At 31.9% G+C, this 23,108-nt stretch overlaps 1 protein-coding gene across 1 annotated transcript in view; it reads left to right on the top strand.

Moving 5' to 3' along the window:
• The window catches only part of LOC108686632 (centromere-associated protein E-like), a 43,959-nt gene that overhangs the window by 7,322 nt on the left and 13,529 nt on the right, over positions 1 to 23,108 (top strand). Inside the window, exon 3 of the mRNA XM_018192057.1 lies at positions 4,192 to 4,286. Coding sequence (XP_018047546.1) covers positions 4,192 to 4,286 — 95 coding nt within the window. The remainder of the gene's footprint in view (positions 1 to 4,191; positions 4,287 to 23,108) is intronic.

Raw genomic sequence — 23,108 nt, 5'->3', positions numbered from 1 at the left:
ATTAAATGATAATTTATAAATGAATATTATATAAACTATTATAAAATATTATATCGCATACTTAACAAATATTAATAATATCAATTTTATTAATAATATTTTGTTTTCACATCGTGTCTAATAATTAAATAATGGATCAGAAAATGTAATTATTAACTTGTAATCTTATCAGAAAGAAATAAGAAAAGTTTTAAGTTATTATATTAACAATATATACTAACAAAATTAGCTACATCAAAATAAATTATATCAATAAGGTATTGATTTCTATGTAAAATATCTCAAAGTTTTATTCAATAGTATAGAAATAAAATGGGAAAAAATTGTTCCAAAAAGTTCGTGGCGTTTTTCTCGTTAGATGTAACGAGAAAAACGCCACGAACTTTTTCCCACACCTAATATAAGGAAAAAATTGCATTTGCGATTCCAAGCATGTTCTCATTGCCCGTTAAAATACATTTTGCATTTTATGTCTATTTTGTCAATGTTATTTTTGTGCAGTGGCATTGCAGAACTCTTTTGCCGTCTGAATAAACCGGTGATGATGTATTTACGGGTCAACGTGCAATGTGCAAATTGTTTCGATTTATCTCGTAATAAATCTGATTGGCACTTTATTTTCATTTTTGCGGGGCATAATAGACCTCCTCCATATATCGTCGACCTGTGCGCTCCGTTTCGTCGATACACCGGCGATATTATTTTCACAAGCGCGCACTATGCACGCGCGAGTCGAGAATTACTTTGATTTATCTCGCGTTTTATTAATATATCGCGAAATGTTATTTTTTTTTTATTTTCCGCGCACAATGCGGTAGAGCGAGCGCAATCTATTTGCTTTTATTTCAGTCAGACAGCGTTCCGTTGTCATCAGCGTTGTATCCGCTGACGTTTTCGCAATATCCACGAAAATATTCGTGCATACATGGATCTAAAAGTTTCGACTCGCAGATCCAACAAAAAATTAATTAATTTCACCGAAAAACTTTATTATCTTCCTAACCTTTTTATGAAGATCAAATAGATAATAAATTATTCAAATAGATAATAAATTATTCTATTCCTTTTGGAAATATTCTTTTCTTCGGCGATTCGAAATACTTTTATCTGTATTTTACAATCATAAATCAGCAAAATGAAGTTTTTAATGAAGCTGTACGCTGAAAATATCGATGATAAAATGCTATTGGCTCATTATATTATTGGCAAATATCTGTTTAATTAACAAGCTGTTAATTGCTATAATATGTTCCACAATTCTGATTTTATTAAACATGTGCGAATTGAGCATTGTGCGTAGAGTACCATATCGAAATGCCAATATCAAGTTTTTGAAACATAAAAATTGACAAACATTTAAAATAATATTTAATGAAATTGAGCTGTTTTACTGCTTGACTAAATTAAAAGTTTCTTGTAAGTTCAATTTTTCATATCATGGTTAACAGATTTTACATTCTCATGAATATATTTTAATTACAACGGTTATATACAAACACATTTTTTTTGATTCTCTCAAATTTCTCATAACCGATATAAGAGATTGATGTTTGAATAAAAATATTGTTCTAATTTATTTATATTATTTATATGCAATTTGTACTTATTTTAATACTGTACTCATTATTTTAATTAATTGTTATACATTTTCACTTTTTCTTAATAATTAATATATTTTTATACACTACCGTTATTGTTCCATCATTAATCAGTAAAATTTTAAATAATTAAAAATTATTCATTTCAGAATACTGTTCACTATCTTTACATTTCTAAACTTCGACCTCTCATAAAGTTTTTATCTTTCAGTAGTAATCTCTTCCTGAGAACATGCCAAATGTAAAATAGCTTGAATATCGACGTTTCAAATGCAATAAAACTCATTATCACATCTGCACTAACACAATATAATTATTATATTAATTTAAAATCTCACTTATTTTACTATCGTATTGCCAAACAAAGTAAAATCGGCGGAATGAATTTTCCAAAAAATATTTAGTTTCCATCAACTCAAACGCTCTGATATAACATCCTCGTGAAACTAGATTTTTTGCATTCTGCATAAACTGAATGCATATTTGAAGTTCAAATAGTATCGATCTGATTATTCGTCATTTTCCTTTTCCCACTTTGTATATCTTCTTCTCCATAGCAATCACATTCGCGAAATTATTATATCGTATTGCTTTAATTGGCCGACAAGAGAGAAAGAGAGCTTGTTGCCGGATCGAATCGACATTCCATTTCTCGAAAATTTCAAACAGTAAATTGAAACTGTTTTTGCGGAATGGCGTTTAATTAAATTGTATGGCGACCTCCGCAGGCGTATTCGCGCGCGTTTGGGAGATGCATCTGGGTGCGAGGGGATGCATGGTATGGGAGTGAAAAGGTGGGTGGTGGAGAACGAGGGTGGGTGAGCAGACTTTTAAAAGCGCAGCACGTGTTGTGGCTGTACAGTACGTACTCGTTTGTCGGATTTCAATTATGAAAGGACGCTTCAAGCGCTGGTTAATAATGCATCAAATTTTGAAATTGACAAGACCCCCCCCTCGTTAAGGTACCGCGCGTTGTTTCCGGTCTGAATAGATTTTATTGACTGAACCTTCATTCTTTCCACAGAACAAATTCTCTCGTTTTGTTTATCCTCTTTTTTATTTCGACCGTTTGATATCTACAGAAATGTAGAGAAATGATCGATTGAGATAAACTATAGCTAATCTAGAAATATTATAATATTCTGGATAAATCTTGTCTTAAATAAAATTATTTATTGTTCTATCATATCTATCTCTTTTATGTATTATCTTATGCATTATCTTTAGATAATACTTCTATAACAATAAAAATTACAATTAAATGACAAATATTAAATTCAAACATTTTCTTCATTTTTAAATTTGCGATAATTTCATCATTATATACAACATAACTCTAATATATACGGTGCACCTATCAAAAACTTAATTTATTAAGTATTATGTTTAAAGTAAACGAACTATATCAGTATTAAAACTTTGTATTGTCTACTACTATGAAAAAAATATTAGAAATTCGAAATTTATTTTTCATATGAAAATAAACTTTTTGAAACCCTTGCACTTTTGTCTTATAGAAATAAGATATATAGCTTCTTATAAGGGGAAGGGGAGTATATACAGCTCATGAAAAATTTAAAAATAATGCAAATAAATAAGACGTAAAATGACATAATAACTTATAAAATGTATTAAAAAAGTTTTATTAAAGAATAGGAATGGTAAATATATATATGAAATAATAAATAATAATTATAATCTTCCTACATATATTACAAGTGTTATGACATAAGGTACATATTTCATATAATGCGTTTATTGCATTTAGTGCACTGAATTCAATCTGCGCACTTTGTATGCTTTGGACATAAATCCCGCTCGCTAAAAATACCGCATATCCCAAACAGATGGGAAATACAAGACAACAAACTAAACAAATAATACGAAAACAAAGCACTTGCATTTTATTATACAACACGCTTTACTATTCCACTACATGTATGTATCACGAAATAATCACTAAGTCTTTTATACGTCCTACAGTAATCATTTTATGTATAGACTTTAATTTATGATGGCGTTACTTATTACTCTCTAAATCTGAATCAATGGATAATAACTGATATCAGTGCTAAATATAATCAGTGCCAAGTGGATAATCATCAAAATATTATCAGTGCCACTGATAATCAGTGAATTAAATGTGCGATACCTAATCTAGCTAATTTTTATTATGTAATCTAACTAATTCTTGTTTTAGTGCTTAAATTCAATGAATATGGTATTGGAAGATTGAAATTAACGTGCAAATATTGAAATTTTAGTTATATAATGTTCAAATATTCTTTCTTTTTTAGTTGAACTTCACTGATTATCAGTACAAAGTATGTCACTGAATAATTAGTGATAGTACTGTCCACTGATTTAGATTTAGAGAGTACAGTGACAAATCGATCCAATTCACAATAATTTCATTAATACTAACAGTAAGAAACTGAAATCGTAATACAACATACTAATATAATGTAAAGGCATATAACAGAATAGTTGCGAGAAAATTTTTCCCGTCCCTTCTATTTTTTCTGACTTCTGCGGCGTAAATCTCAGTGCAGCGTATTTGCCGGAGTTACCTTAATCAGTTTTATTTTTGCAGGAGGACCCAGGACTGATTCCACGACTCTGTGAAGGAATCTTCTCAAAGATCGAACAGGAGAGTGAGCACGAGAAGATTTATCGAGTGACAGTTAGGTAAATGTATTATCTGACAAAAACTTTTTAAATTATTCCGAAAATAAACACGCGAAATTTTTTAAATCCTGACTTTGAAAGTAGATTTCCCATTTTTACTTCTTGCGCATAAAAAATTCGCATAAAAAAGAAATAAAATGTAATCGCTTAGCGATTCAATTTAATGCCCGCAAATTGTTGTACTTCATTGTTGTTATTCTAAACAAATGTATCAGAAAATAAAATAATACATCTTTGATTAGTTTAATAACCATTAAAAATAAATTAGATAATATATTTCTTCATTATTACGAAGAAAATTATAATAATCCTCGATATCCTGTGGTTAACGTGATAAGAATGTCGACGAAAATTGCGAGTTATCGATAGAAAACTTTCCGATCGCCACTTAAGATGCTCGAAGTACTCCGATACTTTGTACTAAGTATTCCGAAAGATACTTGCGAATCGCGTGCCTTTCCTTTCCCACTGGAATTTTGCCGTATCTTACCACAGCTCACAGTTTCGATAAAATCTACTTGTATCCTTTATTTTCTCTATCGCCGGCGCGGTGCTTCCAGATTTTCCTTGCAAATATATTAATCTTTTTGCAAGAATCAATTTCTTTATAAACTTCTTCATTTTTCGATTCGGCAAATTTTAAATTTCCAATTGCATATATATTATTTTTATATGCAATATATATTCTACACAAAAAAATTTAATTAAATATTTCAATATCATCAACAAAAATTTTTGGAAAAATAATCTTCACACATCATAATTTCAATTCCGTATAATGTGATTTAAAAAAAAAAATGTATAAAATTGATTCGTGTAGCTTGTTCTCTTTAGCTGAATATAGAATTATATGTTCATACATTAATGACTGAAACTATATAATACTTTACCTATATATAATATGATGAGAGATATAATTAACGACACAACAATATAATGTTGTCGGTGATTAACATTTATGCTAGATACAATATTGTCGTTATTAGCATATATTTGCAGAATAGTGTATCAATTTAATCACGCTGCAAGGCGAACAGATAGCCTTCGGAATGCCGATAACGTGACTGCCTTGATAACTGTGGGAAAATCAACAGCCTCACGTGGTGCCCTTTGCTCGCAAACACCGCACGAATACACGTACGCGAAATGTGGATACAGAATGATCGAAAAGTCACGAAACTAAAATATATACGTAATACGATAGTTACTCATTAAAAAAGTGCGTAAAAATTATTATTAACTGTTCAAATCAAATGTAATTTAAATATCTCGTTTTCCACTAGCACTACGTTAGTATTTCAAAATAAAAAAATTATAGAGACAATTGTGAGCGAGAGAAACTATATATAAATAACTTTATTTCGCATATATATATATAAAATAGTATTTTTTAACAGAATATATAAAGATCTCTATTCACACTACCTCTCATAAAACTAACAATATTAAAATATGTTGCTATATTCAACAATCGCGACAACTGTAACAATGGAATATTTGATTGCGTGATATATGTGTGTAACACAGGATTAGAAAAGCTTTACTTTACAAATTACTTATAAATTACTCTTTATTACAGAAATTAAGTACAATAAGTTAATTCGAGTATTTTATTTTTTATATTAAATTTTATCATTATTTGCTCCAATTTTGTATTAACTTTATACTCAATTTCTATAACAAATATGTATAAGATAACCTAAAAAGTAACTTATATGTAAGTAATTTTTCCAATCCTGATGTAACATATTCATATATATTCAATATTAAAGTGTGTTAAAATTACCGTAATAACTGTAGATTGTATATATATAAGTTTTCGATCATTCTGCATGTCGATTATCAATACTAGCAAAAACATTGATGGTTTCGGTCAAGGCCCGTCAATCGGTGCGCTTTTTATTTCTATTACCATCGATAGCTTCAAGTTCATTCCTTTCGTGTCGGCGATTACGACGTCGTTTCGCGCCTAATCGCTATCGCGAATTGCTCCTGCTTCGATACGCGCCAGCACTAGCAAGAGCCCTCCCCACAAGTGTAACAATGATAAATTGATACTGCATCGAAACTTTGCGCTGCGCGGATCGCAAAAGTCCAATTTTTACCAATCTATCGCCGTCGGCATGCGGATTTACTATTTATTCCGCTTTAATCACTTTTATATCGTTGTCCTGTGTATCGAAATAGTCCGCACTTGCGGGAACAAATCGCTCGCGATAATTGCCAATCGGCAAAAAAATCCGCCGAGACGCAGTGTATCGAAGTTCGTGACGCGAATAAATGGATAGTCCGACTTCGCGTATTTTTGGCAGTCGTTAAACGCGACGCTAGATGAAATCGAGGATTAGTTCGGGAAAAGCTGTAACTGCGTTGGCATAAATTCAATTCCGCAATCATTGATCGTGTTGTGAGCGTATCGAAAAGACAAACTTTGCGACAAGTTGTAACACGAAGCTTTCGAGTTTTTCGGATGCATGCTCGTTGAATTCAATGAGTTGAACGCCGTAAAATTAATTAGGAAAGAGTTTGAAATCCAAATCTCAGTATTTTAGATTCAAACATTAGAAAATTAAAAAATTTCAGGGCTCTTTAATGTTCTAAATATTGTAATATTTAATATTATAATATTTTTAAAAACTGCCTTAAAAATCCCTATGATTTATGATTAATAAAAAATGAAAAGATAAATACTCAAAAATAGAGATGCGTACAGCGTGTCAGTCAATTATTTATAATTTCTAAGTAATAATAATCGCAATCTCACAGTAAATCTTCTTTCGATGACTCAAGAAAATTTAGGGAGGAAAATACTGAGTTAAGTGAAGAGTTGCGATGGGCGGTGGTGGAAGGGAGAGACGATAAGCGAGCTTACGAGTCGCGAGGTTTGCAAGCGCGGTCTGTTGGCCTGGATGTGTCTTGCAAGCTCAGTGCCCCGTGACTCGCAATCCTAGACGGACGCAATCTCGCTACAGCCTGGTAAGAATTATGCACCTTGAACATCAAATGTGCACTGTATCGAACTTCCTATGTTTCTTATGTTTCACGCATTTTGACCGAAAAACACGGTAAACTTAGATTCATGGATCCTCGACTTTCCAAAACATTCCTAGACACTTGGATTCTGCAATCTTCGAATCCCGATAAATTCTTAGAATTTGAAACTCTCAAAACTCTTGAGTTGTGGATTCGTGGATCTGCAGAATTTTTATGTACTTCCTAATCTTGGATTCATTGAATTTTTAGAATTTCTAGATTCTCCTATTCCAGAATTGTTTTTCTTGTAGAATATGTTTCAAAATTTTCAAAGATCCTAGAGCTTTCAGATCTTGAGATTTTTATGTTCTAAAAAATATTGAAGATCATCTTTAGAATATCAAAATCATCGAATTTCAGAATTTCTAATTTCTTAAACTTTTTTTAGTCGTGTTTGTCGCTTTTTTTTTCTTTCGCGCGACTCGCAGAATGAAGCAATAGTAGCCCGCGGAGTATAATTACAATTGCATGTCATCGAGAAGGGAGGGAGGATCTTTCTTTTCTCATATCTATAAAATATACACACAAAATTGTTCTTTTATCACTCTGGCATTTCACAAAACAGAACGTTTCTCATTTATACCATATAAAGAAATATAAATATCTTGTGTGTATTAATGATGTTACAATAATTTTATTCGATATGCAATTATCAAATACTTATGAAAATAAAATAATAGAACATTATGGCGTCGAGATACTTTTTAAAATTACATAAAAAATAAATCGTTTTATTATTGCCATTATTACACGCGTATAATTTCACAAATAAATTTGAACGGGTTCTCGTTCGCGTTCAATTAATATCTCTCTTTCTTTTGATAATTAAGTAAAGCATTTTATCGTGCGTATCAACGAGCGGTTAGCGAGATAAAGGATAAATGGAACACTCGGTAATGAATGAAAAAATAGATAAAAGTATTCTTTTTTCTACTTCAATCTTCCCCCTTTCGATAAAATAGTAATAACGAAAGTAAATATTCTACATATCTATATATTTAATAATATAAGACAGTAGTAGTCCCTGCATGTCAACAATAATGAATTAAAGAAAAATTCATAGTAATTAAAAGAAAGACAGCAATATATATAATTTTGATGTCGATTTCACAAGCTTATATATTAGGTTCAATACGAAAAAGAGAAATCAGTTGCGCCAGAGTTTCGTTTTGAGACCGATTCCATCGGCCCATCAGCGGCCGGACGTAAAATCGTTAAGTGGGTCAAGCAAGAAAGTTCGTCCGAGGCATTTCTACTTGCCACCGTCGACTATTTAGGGGTAAATTAAATTCAGAGGGGCGGGCGACGGGAGATAGACATGTTGCAAAAACTTTGGCGCTCGCGTTTCCTATTGAGTGAAATGCTTCTCACTAGGTAATGATCGGAGAATGGTTGTGCTTGAAAGATAAAGAAAGTGTCTTCAAATCCTTCTAATATGTATCATCGTTATAAAAATAAACTGTCTACCACGCTGCGTGTGCCCAAGAATAGCGCGTGCTAATCTAAACGCGGAAGTTTCTTATCGAAACTTATGCATGTAAATTTTGTAGACATTTATTCGATAAATACGTTGGCATAACAATATATTTCTCATGGATGTAACCATATTGTTTCTTGCTATAACGTTGTATCGCAACAATCAAAATTGTTCGCCCCGATATTTCATCGGAATTAATCGTTGCGATAATGGACTGTTCGACGTGTGTAAAATGCGCGGCGCCTCGTAATTGCGATCGATATATCGGCGATGCTTGTGAAAAATCGGGGACGCGGCGAGCTTTCGACTTGAAAAAGAGCCGGAAGTCATAGTGAAATATCACATCGCGGATTAAATGTGTGTTAACAGCAGCACGGCACTGCTCAGCAATCGATTCCGACACGGATTCATCATTGAAACGTGCATCTATAATCGATGGACGCATTAACCCACTCGAGTCAGCTGCCCAATGTACCCGTCAAGCGTGATTGATCGGATATAAAGCTTCATCCGTAATCATCAAACAATACAGCCCAAGTGAAACGCATCGCGAATGTAACTGACGGATGAGAAATAATGTAGCGATCTGCACGTGGATGTTAATGTTTTTATACTAGAAAGGTAAGATCTATAAGCAGTCGTTAAATCTTCGCAATTAGTTGGCAATTAGTTAGTTAAATTCAAACCAAATTATTTGAGCATTAACAATCCAGTTTGATTATTTAGGACCTTTATTTCCTACTTGTTGTGTATTCACATTATAATCTTAAAAGGTATTTTGTTTAATATTTTTATATTTTCTACTCAATTCATGCACAAAATCATCAAAAACAAATAAATGCACGTTCAATTTTTTATTTTTACATTAAACTTTAAAAAAGCTTTTTTGTCCAGCCGTTTTGGGACGCGCAAAAAATGCAGCTACGAAAAAGAATTTCGCGATGTTATTTCGCTCGTATTGGCGAAAGGATACGAGTCGGCTTTGCATTTGCAGCAGCCTGTATCGTCGGATATTAGCGGCGATGGCGCGGTATCACGGTGGTATGATCTCGTGAATCCGAACGATAAAACGCGATGGCGTTTTGCACACAAGCATTCGCGCGATCGGGTATATGTACACACGAAACAAATACCATGTCCGTGATCTGACGAGGCGCAGAAGGTGTTGCACGCAACACGTATAAATAAGCAGCTGTCCCGATATCTATGTCTGCATGCGTGATTTTTTCGAGGGAAACGTTCGAATAATCCGCAGTTTCTATATGTGTGTCAACAAAACCATTAAACGCGTAAAATAAATTCAAAGATAGCTCTTGAATTGTCTTATACCTATGTTACATAAAAGATTTTATATAATTGAATTTTTAACTTTGTATCAAAATATACGAATTCTGATTTTTTTACTTTAAATAATGTACTTTAATAATGTAGAAGATCACCAACAGTTATCTAATATATTATATAAAAGATTTTATGTTATTAAATTTTTAACTTTATATCATTAAGATCTTCTCTAATGTATTAGACAACTGTCGGCGATCAATCTCATTAAAGTAATTTTATGGCATTTATAATATAAAATTCAGCATTTATAGATTTTCGAAATTTGGGATAAAGAGCAAAGTCGAGAGTCTCTAAACTTTTTTCATATAGTGCTAGAATTTTGTAATAATAATATTACAAAAATGATTATATAAAGTCTGATCTTTTAAATCGTATGATTTTTTGCGCGCATTTTAAGATATTTTCAAATTATCTGAATTTTATAAATCTGATATTTTATTCACGTAACTTCTATAAATATTATATCTGCGATTTTTCGCATTCCCGTCTGCTTTGAATTTGATCTGGGAGATTGCAAATTGAATCATATTTTGCAAAAGTATCAAAATATTAGTATCTATTAAAATATTAATTTAATTCAAACGTTGCAAATCGTAATTTATATCTATAAATTTTTAGAATTTATTGTAGATCTCGAAGAATTTTATTTTCGACATTTCCTCTTGACACGTAAAATCTTGAAATTTGAAAAGAATCATAATAACATTTTGAACCCTTGATGACGGAACCGATGTGCTTCGTGAGAACGATGAGCTCGACGTGCCGTGAAATGACATGGCGCTGAATATTGGTCTATCCTAAAGGAAGGTCGCAGGACCTCCATTGATATGTGAGACCGAATTTCATGGTTCCCGACAACACATGAGCTTGTGCTGTCTATACCGGAATTGAAGATGACGCACTTGATCATGAGAAATGTCGATAAATAAAATTCGATCGCACGAATTGCTATGCGTCGATTGATTTATCCTTGTCATATGTTTCACTGTAAAAAGAATTGGAATAGACAAAAGAGCTTAAAGAATTAAAAAGAAAAGAAAACATATCAGTTGGCAAAATGAATAAAGAAAAAAGAATGGAAAAGAGAATGAAAAAATAGAAACGAAAAGAATAAAAAAATTGCTGTCGTATGACTTGAAATGTTAATTAATATTATTTTTGTTTTTGTAATACATGTTTTTTAGAGAAACGAAAAAAATTTGAAATCAGCTAATCGAATGTTATAATTAAGGATGTTTTGTAAAATAGCTAAAAATATTAGTCAAAAAAAATCAATATCGGTCAAAAAATTTTATCATAATAAATACGTCCTAAAATTAACCGCAAAAAGCAAAAATTGTTTGGCTTTTAATGATTTATGCAGAGCAATTACCATATTTTGTTACAGTTTTAGATAAATAATTTTCAAACAAACAGATGGATCTCTCTCTCTCTCTCTCTCTCTCTCTCTCTCTCTCTCTCTCTCTCTCTCTCTTCAAATCTTTGCACAAATATTTATTAAAGTTTTATTAGTATATGTAGTAAATTTGATTTCATTCACTATTCTTCATGCAAATAAACTACAAAACGCGATTTTAACAATCAAGGCAAACATGTGACAATCGTGACGTAGAGTGTAGAGCGGCTGTTTTCTATGCTGAAGAGTTCAAGTCCAGAACACAAAAATTTGATTTGATTGCTATCTCTCAGAAGGCAATGGAAAATTACCGAAAGTATATTTGCTATCACCGTTTGAAACCGGTATTATAAACTGTAGGTCCCATGTATATGTATTGCTTTCCTAGATTGGAGGTTGGGCATTAGCTTAACAACTTAATTCTGAAAAAAAATCATTGTTTCGAAACTTCATCTAAAGAAGGCCCAAAAGATCGATTTGAACCGTATAATAATGCCATCAAATGGAGTGGAATGGATCAAAACAAACAAAAAAATTAAATAATTTTTTAAATTGATAAAAGAATTGTGCTCAAATTTTACATAGATACTCAAATGTAATAAGAACAATCTATAAAATTTACATTTTGATAATCCTCTGAATTGTGCTATATATTTTCTTAAGTAAGTTAGTCGTTAAAAGATTAATATTTTATTAAATAAAACAGCAAACAATAATACTTAAGTAAAAATGTAAAAAAGAGATTATCAATGCATAGTACGCAAATTATGAAAATAATTTTATCAACGTCATTATGTAATGACAGCCTTTCGTCGTTTCGTAGCAGGACTAAAGAGGATTGAAAATGATGAAGTAGATGAAGGCAGAATTAAAATTAGAGCCACGTAAAGGCTGATGCTCAAAGTGGAAAATGTCGAAAATGACAACTAATAGAATTAGCGAAGCATTTTCTCGCTGGGGTAAGTCTTCTCCTTTCTTTGGAAGTGGTCTTCAGTTCTCTAATCGAATCTGATTTGGCTGTAGGATAAGAATTGAAGAGACAGTTAAAGGATACAATAGAAGACAGGATGGAAAAGTGAGAAAGAGTGAATTTTATTTTAAATGAATTTTATTTTAAGCATCCTATTTGTGATGCTGAAATAATCAAAAAACCTATAAATATAGAAGTTATTCGTAATTGCTGATGTAAGTGTTCGCATTTTTATATTAAATTTTCGTAATTTTTTTTTATAAAGAAATCAAAGTGTTTATTATTTTATAAACACATTAGATTATAATTTTCACACTGATATTTGAAAAATAAAATAACTCAATTGTTTGTAATTGTATTCATAAGAGGAAACAAAAACGTATGTTATTAAAATTCGTCCTTTCAAGTTATGAAATAGATTCTTATTTTGACTATATTGACATTTTTTTTATAAAATCGATTAAAAGGAATGACAAGCTGAATAAAGCTGTAAGATCGCATAAACAGCGGCTTTGTGGATGCGAAACGAATGTATACATTTATCAGTAACTGCAACTTATTCGCACTTGCTCGAGGAACTAATTAACTACTTTCTGCAAAGGGAAGGCTTTTCCAAGCAACGATCAAACCATTTTATCTACGAGTACGCGTCCCGCGCGTACTTTTATTATCATGTACGTGAATGTTTACACAGACATAATAACGGTTATACGGGCAACGCACGAAGTACCGCGCATGTACCGAAGTAAATCTCGCGAAAGGGGTAGGAGTTTGATACACATGTTTTGTTGCACAATTAATTATATCTATTAGCGAATCATGCCCACGTCAATAAACGCTCGGTCGAGCGAGGTATAATTAAATTCACGAACTAACGACAATAGTATCTCTGACGTGTGCTTAAATGTCGATACGTCATAACATACTAATATCATTTGGAAATTGTCACGTGGCTTGATATTGGTTTCAGGATATCCTGCACATTTTCCCATTATGGGAAATTTGTATCATAACAGATCCGAAAAGCTATCCTATCAAAATAGATAGAATAAAGCTATTCTCTAAAGGAACTACTAAGAGGAAAAATGGTTGCAATTACTAAAATTTAACTACAGTTTATAATTATTTTTTGAGATAATTATATATTTATAATTGTTTTAATCATGTAAATATAATCAATAATATGGTACTATTATATAATAAGTAAACACGCTGCTTGAAAATCTTTAACTTTTTCTACATATCTTTTAGTTATTATTACATAAATAATAAAGTGAACTTAAGAAAATAGTTTTAATAATTATAATTACGATTGCATTTACGGAATAAAATATTTTTTATTTATATCTTGATGTTTTACTATATTAATATTTATTATAATATAGTACAATTTTTTCATGTTTTAGAGAACTATAAATATATGGTTATTACTAACATTACAATAGTAACAAAATAAATAAAAATGGAGCTTTTAACCATAATTATTTTATCTGTATATAATTATAGTCTCAAATATTGGGAGTACAAATTAATTCAGTCCGTTTCCCTAAAGATGGCTCCAGCTGTTGTGAATGGTTCATAGTGACAGCTAAATTTGGCGGTTTCAAAGAGATTAAACATCTGCTAATAATATTCAGTTTATATCGCTTTGAGTTTCATACAAAAACCTTGATTTTTACTGTGTTTGAAATGTCGAATTTTGTGTTAACCAAGCAGCATTTGCGGGAGGTTTTGATTTTCTGCTTTAATTGGAAGAAAAGTGCAGCTGAAGCCCATCGAATGCTTGTCGAAGTTTATGGTGACATTGCTCCAACTGATAAATCATGTAGGGAATGGTTTCGACGTTTCAAGGATGGAGATTTCAGCGTTGAAGACAAGCCTCGCTCTGGACAGCCAAAAAAATTCGAAGACAAAGAATTAGAGGCATTACTCGAAGAAGATCAGAGTCAAGAGGAGCTTGCAGAATCATTGGGAGTAACTCAACAAGCCGTTTCTGTACGATTGAGAGCCATGGGAATGATTCAAAAACAAGGAAATTGGGTGCCTTATAAACTGAAACCGAGAGACGTTGAAAGGCGATTTTTCATTTGCGAACAGATTCAAAGACAACAGAGAAAAAGTTTTTTTGCATCGGACTGAAGATGAGAAGTGGATATTCTACGACAACCCCAAGAAGAAAAAATACTACGTTAAGCCTGGTCAATCGTTACCATCAACCTCAACATCAACACCACGGCCGAACATTCAAAGTTCGAAGATTATGCTCTGTATCAGGTGATACCAAAAAGGTCTTGTTTACTATGAGCTGCTAAAACCTGATTTTATTACGGGCTACAATTGATTCGTTTCAGCCGTGCATTGCGAGAAAAACGACCGGAATACGAGCAAAGACATGATAAAATTATTCTTCTTCATGACAACGCTCGACTTCATATCGCTAAAGTCGTAAAAAAATATTTGGAAACGCTCAAATGGGATGTTTTACCGCACCCGCCGTATTTTCCGGACATTACTCCTTCTGATTACTAGTTGTTCCGAAGGATGCAGCAAGTCATCGGTTCACTTTTTTCGCAGAAATCGAAAATTGGCACCAAAATTGGATCGCCTCTAAAGAGTCATTTTTTCGAGATGGAATTCGAAAATTGCCTGAGAGATGGGAAAAAGTAGTAGACAGCGATGGACTTTAACTGATCTGTTCATTCATTTTGTTTTGAAATAAATGCATTTTTGACTGGACCGAACTAATTTGTACTCTCAATACCAAATATTTTTCTCTCACTATTCTGTCTATTTTATTAAGATAAACTTTCATTCAATAAAAATTATATTTATTTATCATATTTATTTATATTTTTTAATTAATTTTTTCATTGTCTATTTTTAACTTGTACGTATACAATATGCATTTTTCTTTTCCATATCTAAAACAAATGTTATGAAATACACGAGTCGACCGTAATTTAATCTTTATCACTTTAATAAAATTAAAGTGATAAAGAAAACATTGTAGGCAAATATGTGCAAAGCAAATGCTAAGGACGAAGATTAAATCGGTTTTACGTATTTTTAGAGAAATTGTTTGAAACGATAGTAATTTTCAATCGATCTGGTAATTTCATGTCAAATTGAATCTAATTAGAAATTAATAACAGTAATGCGAACTTCATGTGCTATTCATCATCCATTTATAATGTCTAGCAATATAATACTTTACAAAAAATTTCAGGTTCCTTTATTTTAGATAAAAGTCTGTTTTTTCTAGTAATGTATATCAATCTCTTTCAGCAATGAATTCAAATATGTAGAAAAAAATTAATTAAGATATATATATTTCTTTTATGTATACCGTACCACGCAGAGACAATGTGAACATTATATTTTCTGTGTTCCTATATAATAATGTTTATCCTATGACAAGTTCATGTTGGAAACATGCATTGTTTAAAAAATAATAATGTTCGTTCTGCACACGACTGATGTAAAATACGAGCTGAATAGAAAATTATGTCCTTTTAAATTAAAGTGACATTTCACATCACAAAACTTGAGTGTATTTTAATTATCAATATCAGAAGAAACTATTTAAAAATTTTCTACAGATAACTTTTAATTAATGTAAATATTAAATATGGTATATATTTTATATCGTATCAATTTTCTCGCTACTAGAAAAAAGTCTCAATTAAATACATTCTATAAAAATCTCTTTTACATACATTTCTCGTTATCTTTTATAAAATACATTTTTATGAAATTTTGATCTATTATATTTGTTAAAAATCAATGAAAAATTTTATTAAAAAAAATGATTTCATAAGAAAAAATCGAAGTATATCAGATGATATACTTCTTCAAAAGTTTTTCAGTAAATGCGTACGTATACGTATACATTTTCTTAAATTACTACGACGTAATTACGAAAAGGACTAATTTATATCATAAAGGAAACATTTTTCCAGATAATATATTTACAAAAAATCAACAGTATTTTTATGTAAAACTAAAGATCATAAAACTTTTTGAAAATTTTCTACATAAGTTTTTTTTATGTACATATGAGTGTATATATGTGTTTATGTGTGTACACGTACGTGTCTGTTCCTCAAGCGGAGCAGTGCATGCGCTAAATGATGGCCCTCGGCAAATAGAGACGGCCGAATGCCGATCGAATTGAATTTGCGATTCAGTCGCGATCGCGTAATGACCAGGGCGGTAATCGAAAACGCGCTCGGGTCGAATTAAAGCTCCGTCGAGTGAGAGAGAGCTAGAGAAAGACGAAGATACATAGAGAGTGAACTCTATCGATCAATCAACCATAAGTAATGCAGAGCTTTTGATGGCTTACCGTTTCATTGCGGACGAAAAGAGCCGACCAGCATGCTATCACATGGAATGCGACTTTAGTCGCATTAAACGTCAGCGCCTAATGACGATAATTGTTGATCGATGATGCACTCAACGGATTGTTTTGGTCCCGTGAGGATAACTCCGACACTACGTATACATTGGTTTATCGAATGATTAGAACCGATAGTTCAACAATCAATTATCTACGTTCCCGTGTTAAAGAAATCGACGATTCTTCCTAAATCGATGTTAATTGTTTGTTCCTGCATGAAAAGAAGAATTTTGCTGAAGTAGCTAAAAATTTACTCTGTAAATCTGAATCAGTGGATAATCATTGATTACCCAATTTCTTGGCATTGAGTAATCAGTAAAATTCAACTGAAAAAGAAAGAAAGCTTCAGCATTAATACCGATATTCGCATGTTTTAATGTACATTGAATTTATATACTAAAGCAAGACTAGTTAAGTATTCCACGTTTCATTGATTTTTAAATTGAATTACATGTGAATTCACTAATTACCAATGGCATAACTGATATTCTCTAAATCTGAATTAGTAGATAGTCCCGACATCAATGATTATCTAATTCATATTTAAAGAGTAATTAGATACAAAATAATTTTATTAACTAAAATAATGTTTCCAAAATGAGCAATACTGTAAAAAATTTAAACATTATTACAACTATAGCGCAAGCATCCTACATGATTATTTTGATAGTTTAATACAATTATTTTCAGATCTATCTAATTGAATTTTTAGATTGATATATATTTAATTTTAGCAAATCAGTTCTTTTATGTGGGAGATATAATTAAAAAAAAAAGTGATATAACACATACAAGAATAAAAGATTAATATCGGAGATGGAGTTTTGACTGCTTCCAGCGATGCAGTTGGATATAACAGTCAAATGTAGCAAATGAATATAATTATGCCTCGCGAATATTATATGTTAAAAGTATTTTATTACAAACGATCGTAACGCAAAGCCGCGTGACATTTGCGTTTATTCCTCGATCACTGCTATGTTATTGATAACATACGAAATTTGCATTGTAAATGCATGAACAGAATCATTTTGTGTCCGCGAGCTATATCTATATAAAAGAACTAATTGAACGGATTCACATTGTACGAGATATTATATACGTGGCTCAACAGATACTATTCTGATTTATCCTAAATAATTGGCTCGTTATATCTCAAAGTAGCAAACTGTTTATATTATCATTTACTCGTTTATGTAACGGATATTATTCTTTTAATTCCTTTCTTTGATTTAAACAATGAAAATAAACTATAAAAATATTTAAATCGTATTATTTACAAAACTAAATATTATTAAAACGCAATTTTAATTAAATAAATAATTAAAAGAGTAAACGCCGATTATACGCTACCTACTTTTTAACTAATATATTAAAAATTCTGTTATTATAAAAAAAAATTTTCCATCAAAATTATGTTGCACCCAAATTCGGTGTGTTACCTAACTAAATACGAACGCAAGTAGAGCATACAGAAAACGTTAAGTCAGGTCAGTTAACCCTGAGAGATCCCTTTGCAGCCTTTTACACGTAGGGCTATCGAGGGTGATCGGAAGTGTCTTTATCACGAGCATGCTACTCGTTGAAGCTTATAACTTTCACCTTTATCATTCTCACCACTTGAAGCCGGAAGCCCTTTGTCTCTTTGTATCTTCTCTCGTCTTTCTCTTCGTTTGCTCACCAACGAAGCGATGTGTAAATCATATTTTTAAAATTGTTATTTCCGAAAATATCTTCTCTTTGTCCTTCTAAATGATTATCTTGTTTTATGTATATTTATAATTTTTTTATTTATTTTGTTCTATATTTTTGATATTTGACAAATATAATATTAATATTTATTAAAAAAGAATTCAATTTCTCAATCTAAATAAGTAAAAAAATGGAACATGGTTAAATTTTCTATAAATTTCTAACTAGCTTATCATAAGAAAAAGCAAGAAAATTAAATAAAAACGTTTTTCATTACAATATATATGAACATTAACATTATTATTTATATTACATCTATTATTTAATCTTTTTTAATCTCCTTTTGACTTTTAATTTTGCTTTTGCAAAGTGAGGAACCAATTTATATTCACGTTAAAAAAAAATTAAAACATATTAATTTATTTATTATATTTTTATAATAAAATAAAGAAAGTCTACTGCACAAGTAATAAGTGAACACACTACTTACACAATCGTAAGTATCTGAAATAATGCTATGGAAAGAATGATTTTGCTAAAGTATCTAAAAATTCAACTAGAATACCGATCTGAAAATAATTTTATTTTCAAACGTGACAATAATTCTGTGGAGATCTGTATCTAGCTAAATTTTTAGATACTTTAGTAAAACTGTTTCTTTTCGTGTAAAATGAAAAAGTGAAAAGCAGGGATTCGCGCACCGCGCGACAGGTAGATTGTTTAACACGATTCCTTGTCTCGCGATCGACCATTACCCATTTTCCAGGCATCAGAGCTGCAAGATCGATTCTCATTCCGATGGCGTAATATTCGTCAGGCACGAGAGAAACGGCGCGGGCGGTCGCGTTACACGGTGCAGCGCCGGCTTTCATTTACGCGAAAACTAGCTGCCCCTCGTCTCATTTTCAGTGTTCAGGTGGCAGGGGGAGACGGAGGATACTCGAAAAGTTTAAAGCTCGTAATAAATGACTCTCAGCGCCCCTCGTCCGCCGGGGCCCGGCGCGCCCGGATATCATTAATTAACAGTAATTAACGCGCGCGCCAGCCCCTCTCGGCGAAGTTTCCGCCGGCAGTCGCGCGTCTTGTCGATGAGGGATGAAATCCGCACGCGAACTGTTCCGACGAATTCGGTGAGCTATAACGTATCGAAGAATATATCGTCGATAAATCCAAGTCATCTATAACGGCTGAAACCGGAGAGAGAATACATATTTCTTCTTAACATCCGTTATAATATCTATCCTACGCGTTCAGTTAAAATAACGCGTCATATTTCACGAATTTGACGCGAAGCGAATTACCAGAGTCGCAGAGAAATTATTATATATACGCACATGAAAGTACACAAGTTTACTTAAATATAAAAATACCTTTCACGCTCGATCAATGTCAATGAGAAATAATGGGCACAGGAGGTAGATCGTTCTGTTAAAGAAACTAAACAACGAGATGATATTCTGAATGTCAAGATTGGACATCATTGACTAGCGATAATGCAATACGGGGCATTAATTTTCATTAATTATTGGATATCGAACTTTGTTACCATATTGTGTGGCGTTCGGATATTCTCGAAGGAATCTACACCGCATCGATTTTCCCTTGAGAAATTCAGTATCCTCGATGAGGAGATAACAGCAAGTTTAGAGAGACTTGCGAGTTGTATGTCAAACGAAAATATACAATGCATAATTATCATCAACACTGTTAAATGTATGATGTCAAATTATACAATTTAAATTATTTTTAATCACTTCTATATATAAGATATATCTCTACTCAATATATTGTTAATTAAAACAATTAAGTTAAATAATTAATTCAAGGAAAATATGTATTAAATTTGACTTAAATTATTATTTATTAACTGCCTCTCTGGAATGCGTTAATATGGATGTTGTTTGAAATTAATAAATACTACATAAATAGATTGAACAAAATGTTATTTAATTGAAGAAATTGGGATGCTTTGGAATTGCTCGCTTTGATATCTAATAATGAAAACTGCGCTTTATATTAACTTACATAATTTTATTGGAAATTCTAAATTATTTATTATATTATTGCGATATTATCTTGTTACTATTAATTTATTTTTAATAATTAAAATTTAAATTAAAACGAAAAAAATTTTTCGTTTTCTTAAAAATATGTTCAATATATCTTCTTTTGCACCAAGATTATGAAAAGCGCTAGATCTTTCTTTCTAGAAAATTTCTTTGCATTTTAAGTAATTTATGTTAACGAAGTTCATTAAAACGTAACAAGCTGGTTTCTATTCAGGTAAGGATTAAATTAATTTTAAATAATTTGCTGCCATGTAATAAATTTTAAATTCATCTTCCTCACCTTTAAACTTATCTATGAAAGAATCGTGAAATGCGCATCAATAATGTCGAATCGTCATTGCGTGACGCGAACGATATATTTATCGTTGCGACGCAGAAAGAAAATGCACAGCGTTGTAACATTTCGCGTAATATTCCTCGCAATTTTTACATCCTTCTTGTGGCATTACCGAGAAAATTCGAACGAGAACCTCGACAATTGGTGAACGCCCAATCCAACACGGCGACGTAACGATTCTTGTGAATTTCGTAGTCGTAACTGCTCTTTGAACTCGAATACACGTTTCTCGAGAACGAGACTAGATATCGTAACACAGTATTTCACTTGTCTGCAAATTTTCACTGCAACGTAATTTATGCCATCGTAATGGCCATTGTTCCGATAAGGGGGGTCACATCTTCAGATCAAGGAAAATGAACGAGGAAACTTTTTTTCGAAAAAAAAAAAAAAAAAAAAAAAAACAAGGAGTACACGTAGTTGGTCGTAAACAGCTTACAAAGTCGAGCAATTGTACAATTCTTTTAGAGACTATCATTTTCAGAAGAAGACAGAACCTTAAGATACGAGAAAAATAATGGAATTGTAAATAAAAAAAGGATAGAATTAAATTATCATTAAGAAAAACGGAAGAGAAATAAGAGATAAGGCACGGTGTAGTACACAGAAAAGAAAAATAAAAGATTTCTGTTTTAAAATAATGAATGCTAAAATATTATAAAGCAACGAAAACGTTACAATTTCTTTTATAATTCAATTTGGCATTGCTATATAACATCCGTTCAACATTAATCTGCTTAGAAATTCGTATATTGTTAAAGAAAATTTGGGCTACCTATCTTATATCTTGCTATCTCTTACAGATCATTCATATGATCGAGATATGTGTAGTCCAGATGTAAGAATATAAGATGTTTCACTCCCGAGTATATAATCGATGATTATAATTACAAAAAAATGTCCAAAACATTATTAAGCCAATATACAAAAGCTATTAGAAATTTACTATCGAAAAGAAATTTTATCAAAACTATAGTATTCGACCGCCATTATGTGCAATGAAACACCTTGTATTCTTTAGCCTGCACGATGCACGTTTTGCTGGATTACTTGTGTGTTAGTAAATTATTAGAAACTCTATATTTTGTTGTTTATGATACAATTCTACTCTAAAATTTTTAGAATGAATTGTCATTCTGAAGAGTGAAATCAGAATTAATTTTCAATCTTATTCTTAGATTGAAAATTGAACCATTCTTTTTCAAGACTGACTCAATTTTCACTCTTTACAGTGAGATTCCACTCCAAAGAGAGTAGTAATTTACTAAAACGCAAGCAATCCAACAGGAAAAAACAGCATCGTGCAGCAGACTTTACATCACGGTGTGGCGTAGATTCGTGGATCGCGTTGCGTTGAAGAATGCAACAAGAGAGATCGCAAAAGAAAACAAAAGGAAAAGAAAGAGAGAAACAAACAGGTCTCGGGAAGCAACGAGAGTGTTTCACCTGGCAAACGTGACTGTGTGAGGCCGCGATCGCCGTTAAGCCGATTTACGGGCGCACGTGCGAGAATTCTACGAGCGCAACGGGACGGATAATGACGTATAAGAGGATCCATAGGAGCTTCCACACTCACGTGTCGTGTATATGAGATCTCCTCATGTTCGTCTATAGTCTTTGCTTTGTCACTGCGAGACATCATGTTCGCGTGCGTCGTGCTGCTTTGCACCGCGACACGATGCGACACGTTCCGAAGTGCATCGTGAGATGTATTCACAGCAAGAATCAACGCGTCGCGATTCTTGCGAATAATGTCGTCGCCAATTCAATACAAGACCCCCTTTTCTCGAGTATTGATAAATAACGAACCGGTGATTTTTTCGTAGTAATTTATAATCAATATCTCAGCTGAAGTTGTATTAAGAAAACTAAAGGCAGTATCAATTTGGTGATTATTATTAATAATGGTGTTAATTTGGATGGTGTCTACTTATTCTTTTTGCCTCAACATCGTATTGTATATAAATTTTAATTTGTTAAACTCACTTTAGAACATCTATATATTTATATTAACAATACGCGTCATATGGCTCTTTTGGTCAGTCACGAATCGTAAACTGGTGTCGGCTTTCTCAATCAGCTAAACAAATTTTTGATGTAAGTCG

This window comes from Atta colombica, unplaced genomic scaffold (genome assembly GCF_001594045.1).
Source record: "Atta colombica isolate Treedump-2 unplaced genomic scaffold, Acol1.0 scaffold187, whole genome shotgun sequence".
In the NCBI taxonomy this organism is placed as follows: Eukaryota; Metazoa; Arthropoda; class Insecta; order Hymenoptera; family Formicidae; genus Atta; species Atta colombica.
The sequence above is the reverse complement of the archived record's forward strand: the minus strand, read 5'-3'. Positions and strand labels throughout refer to the sequence as shown.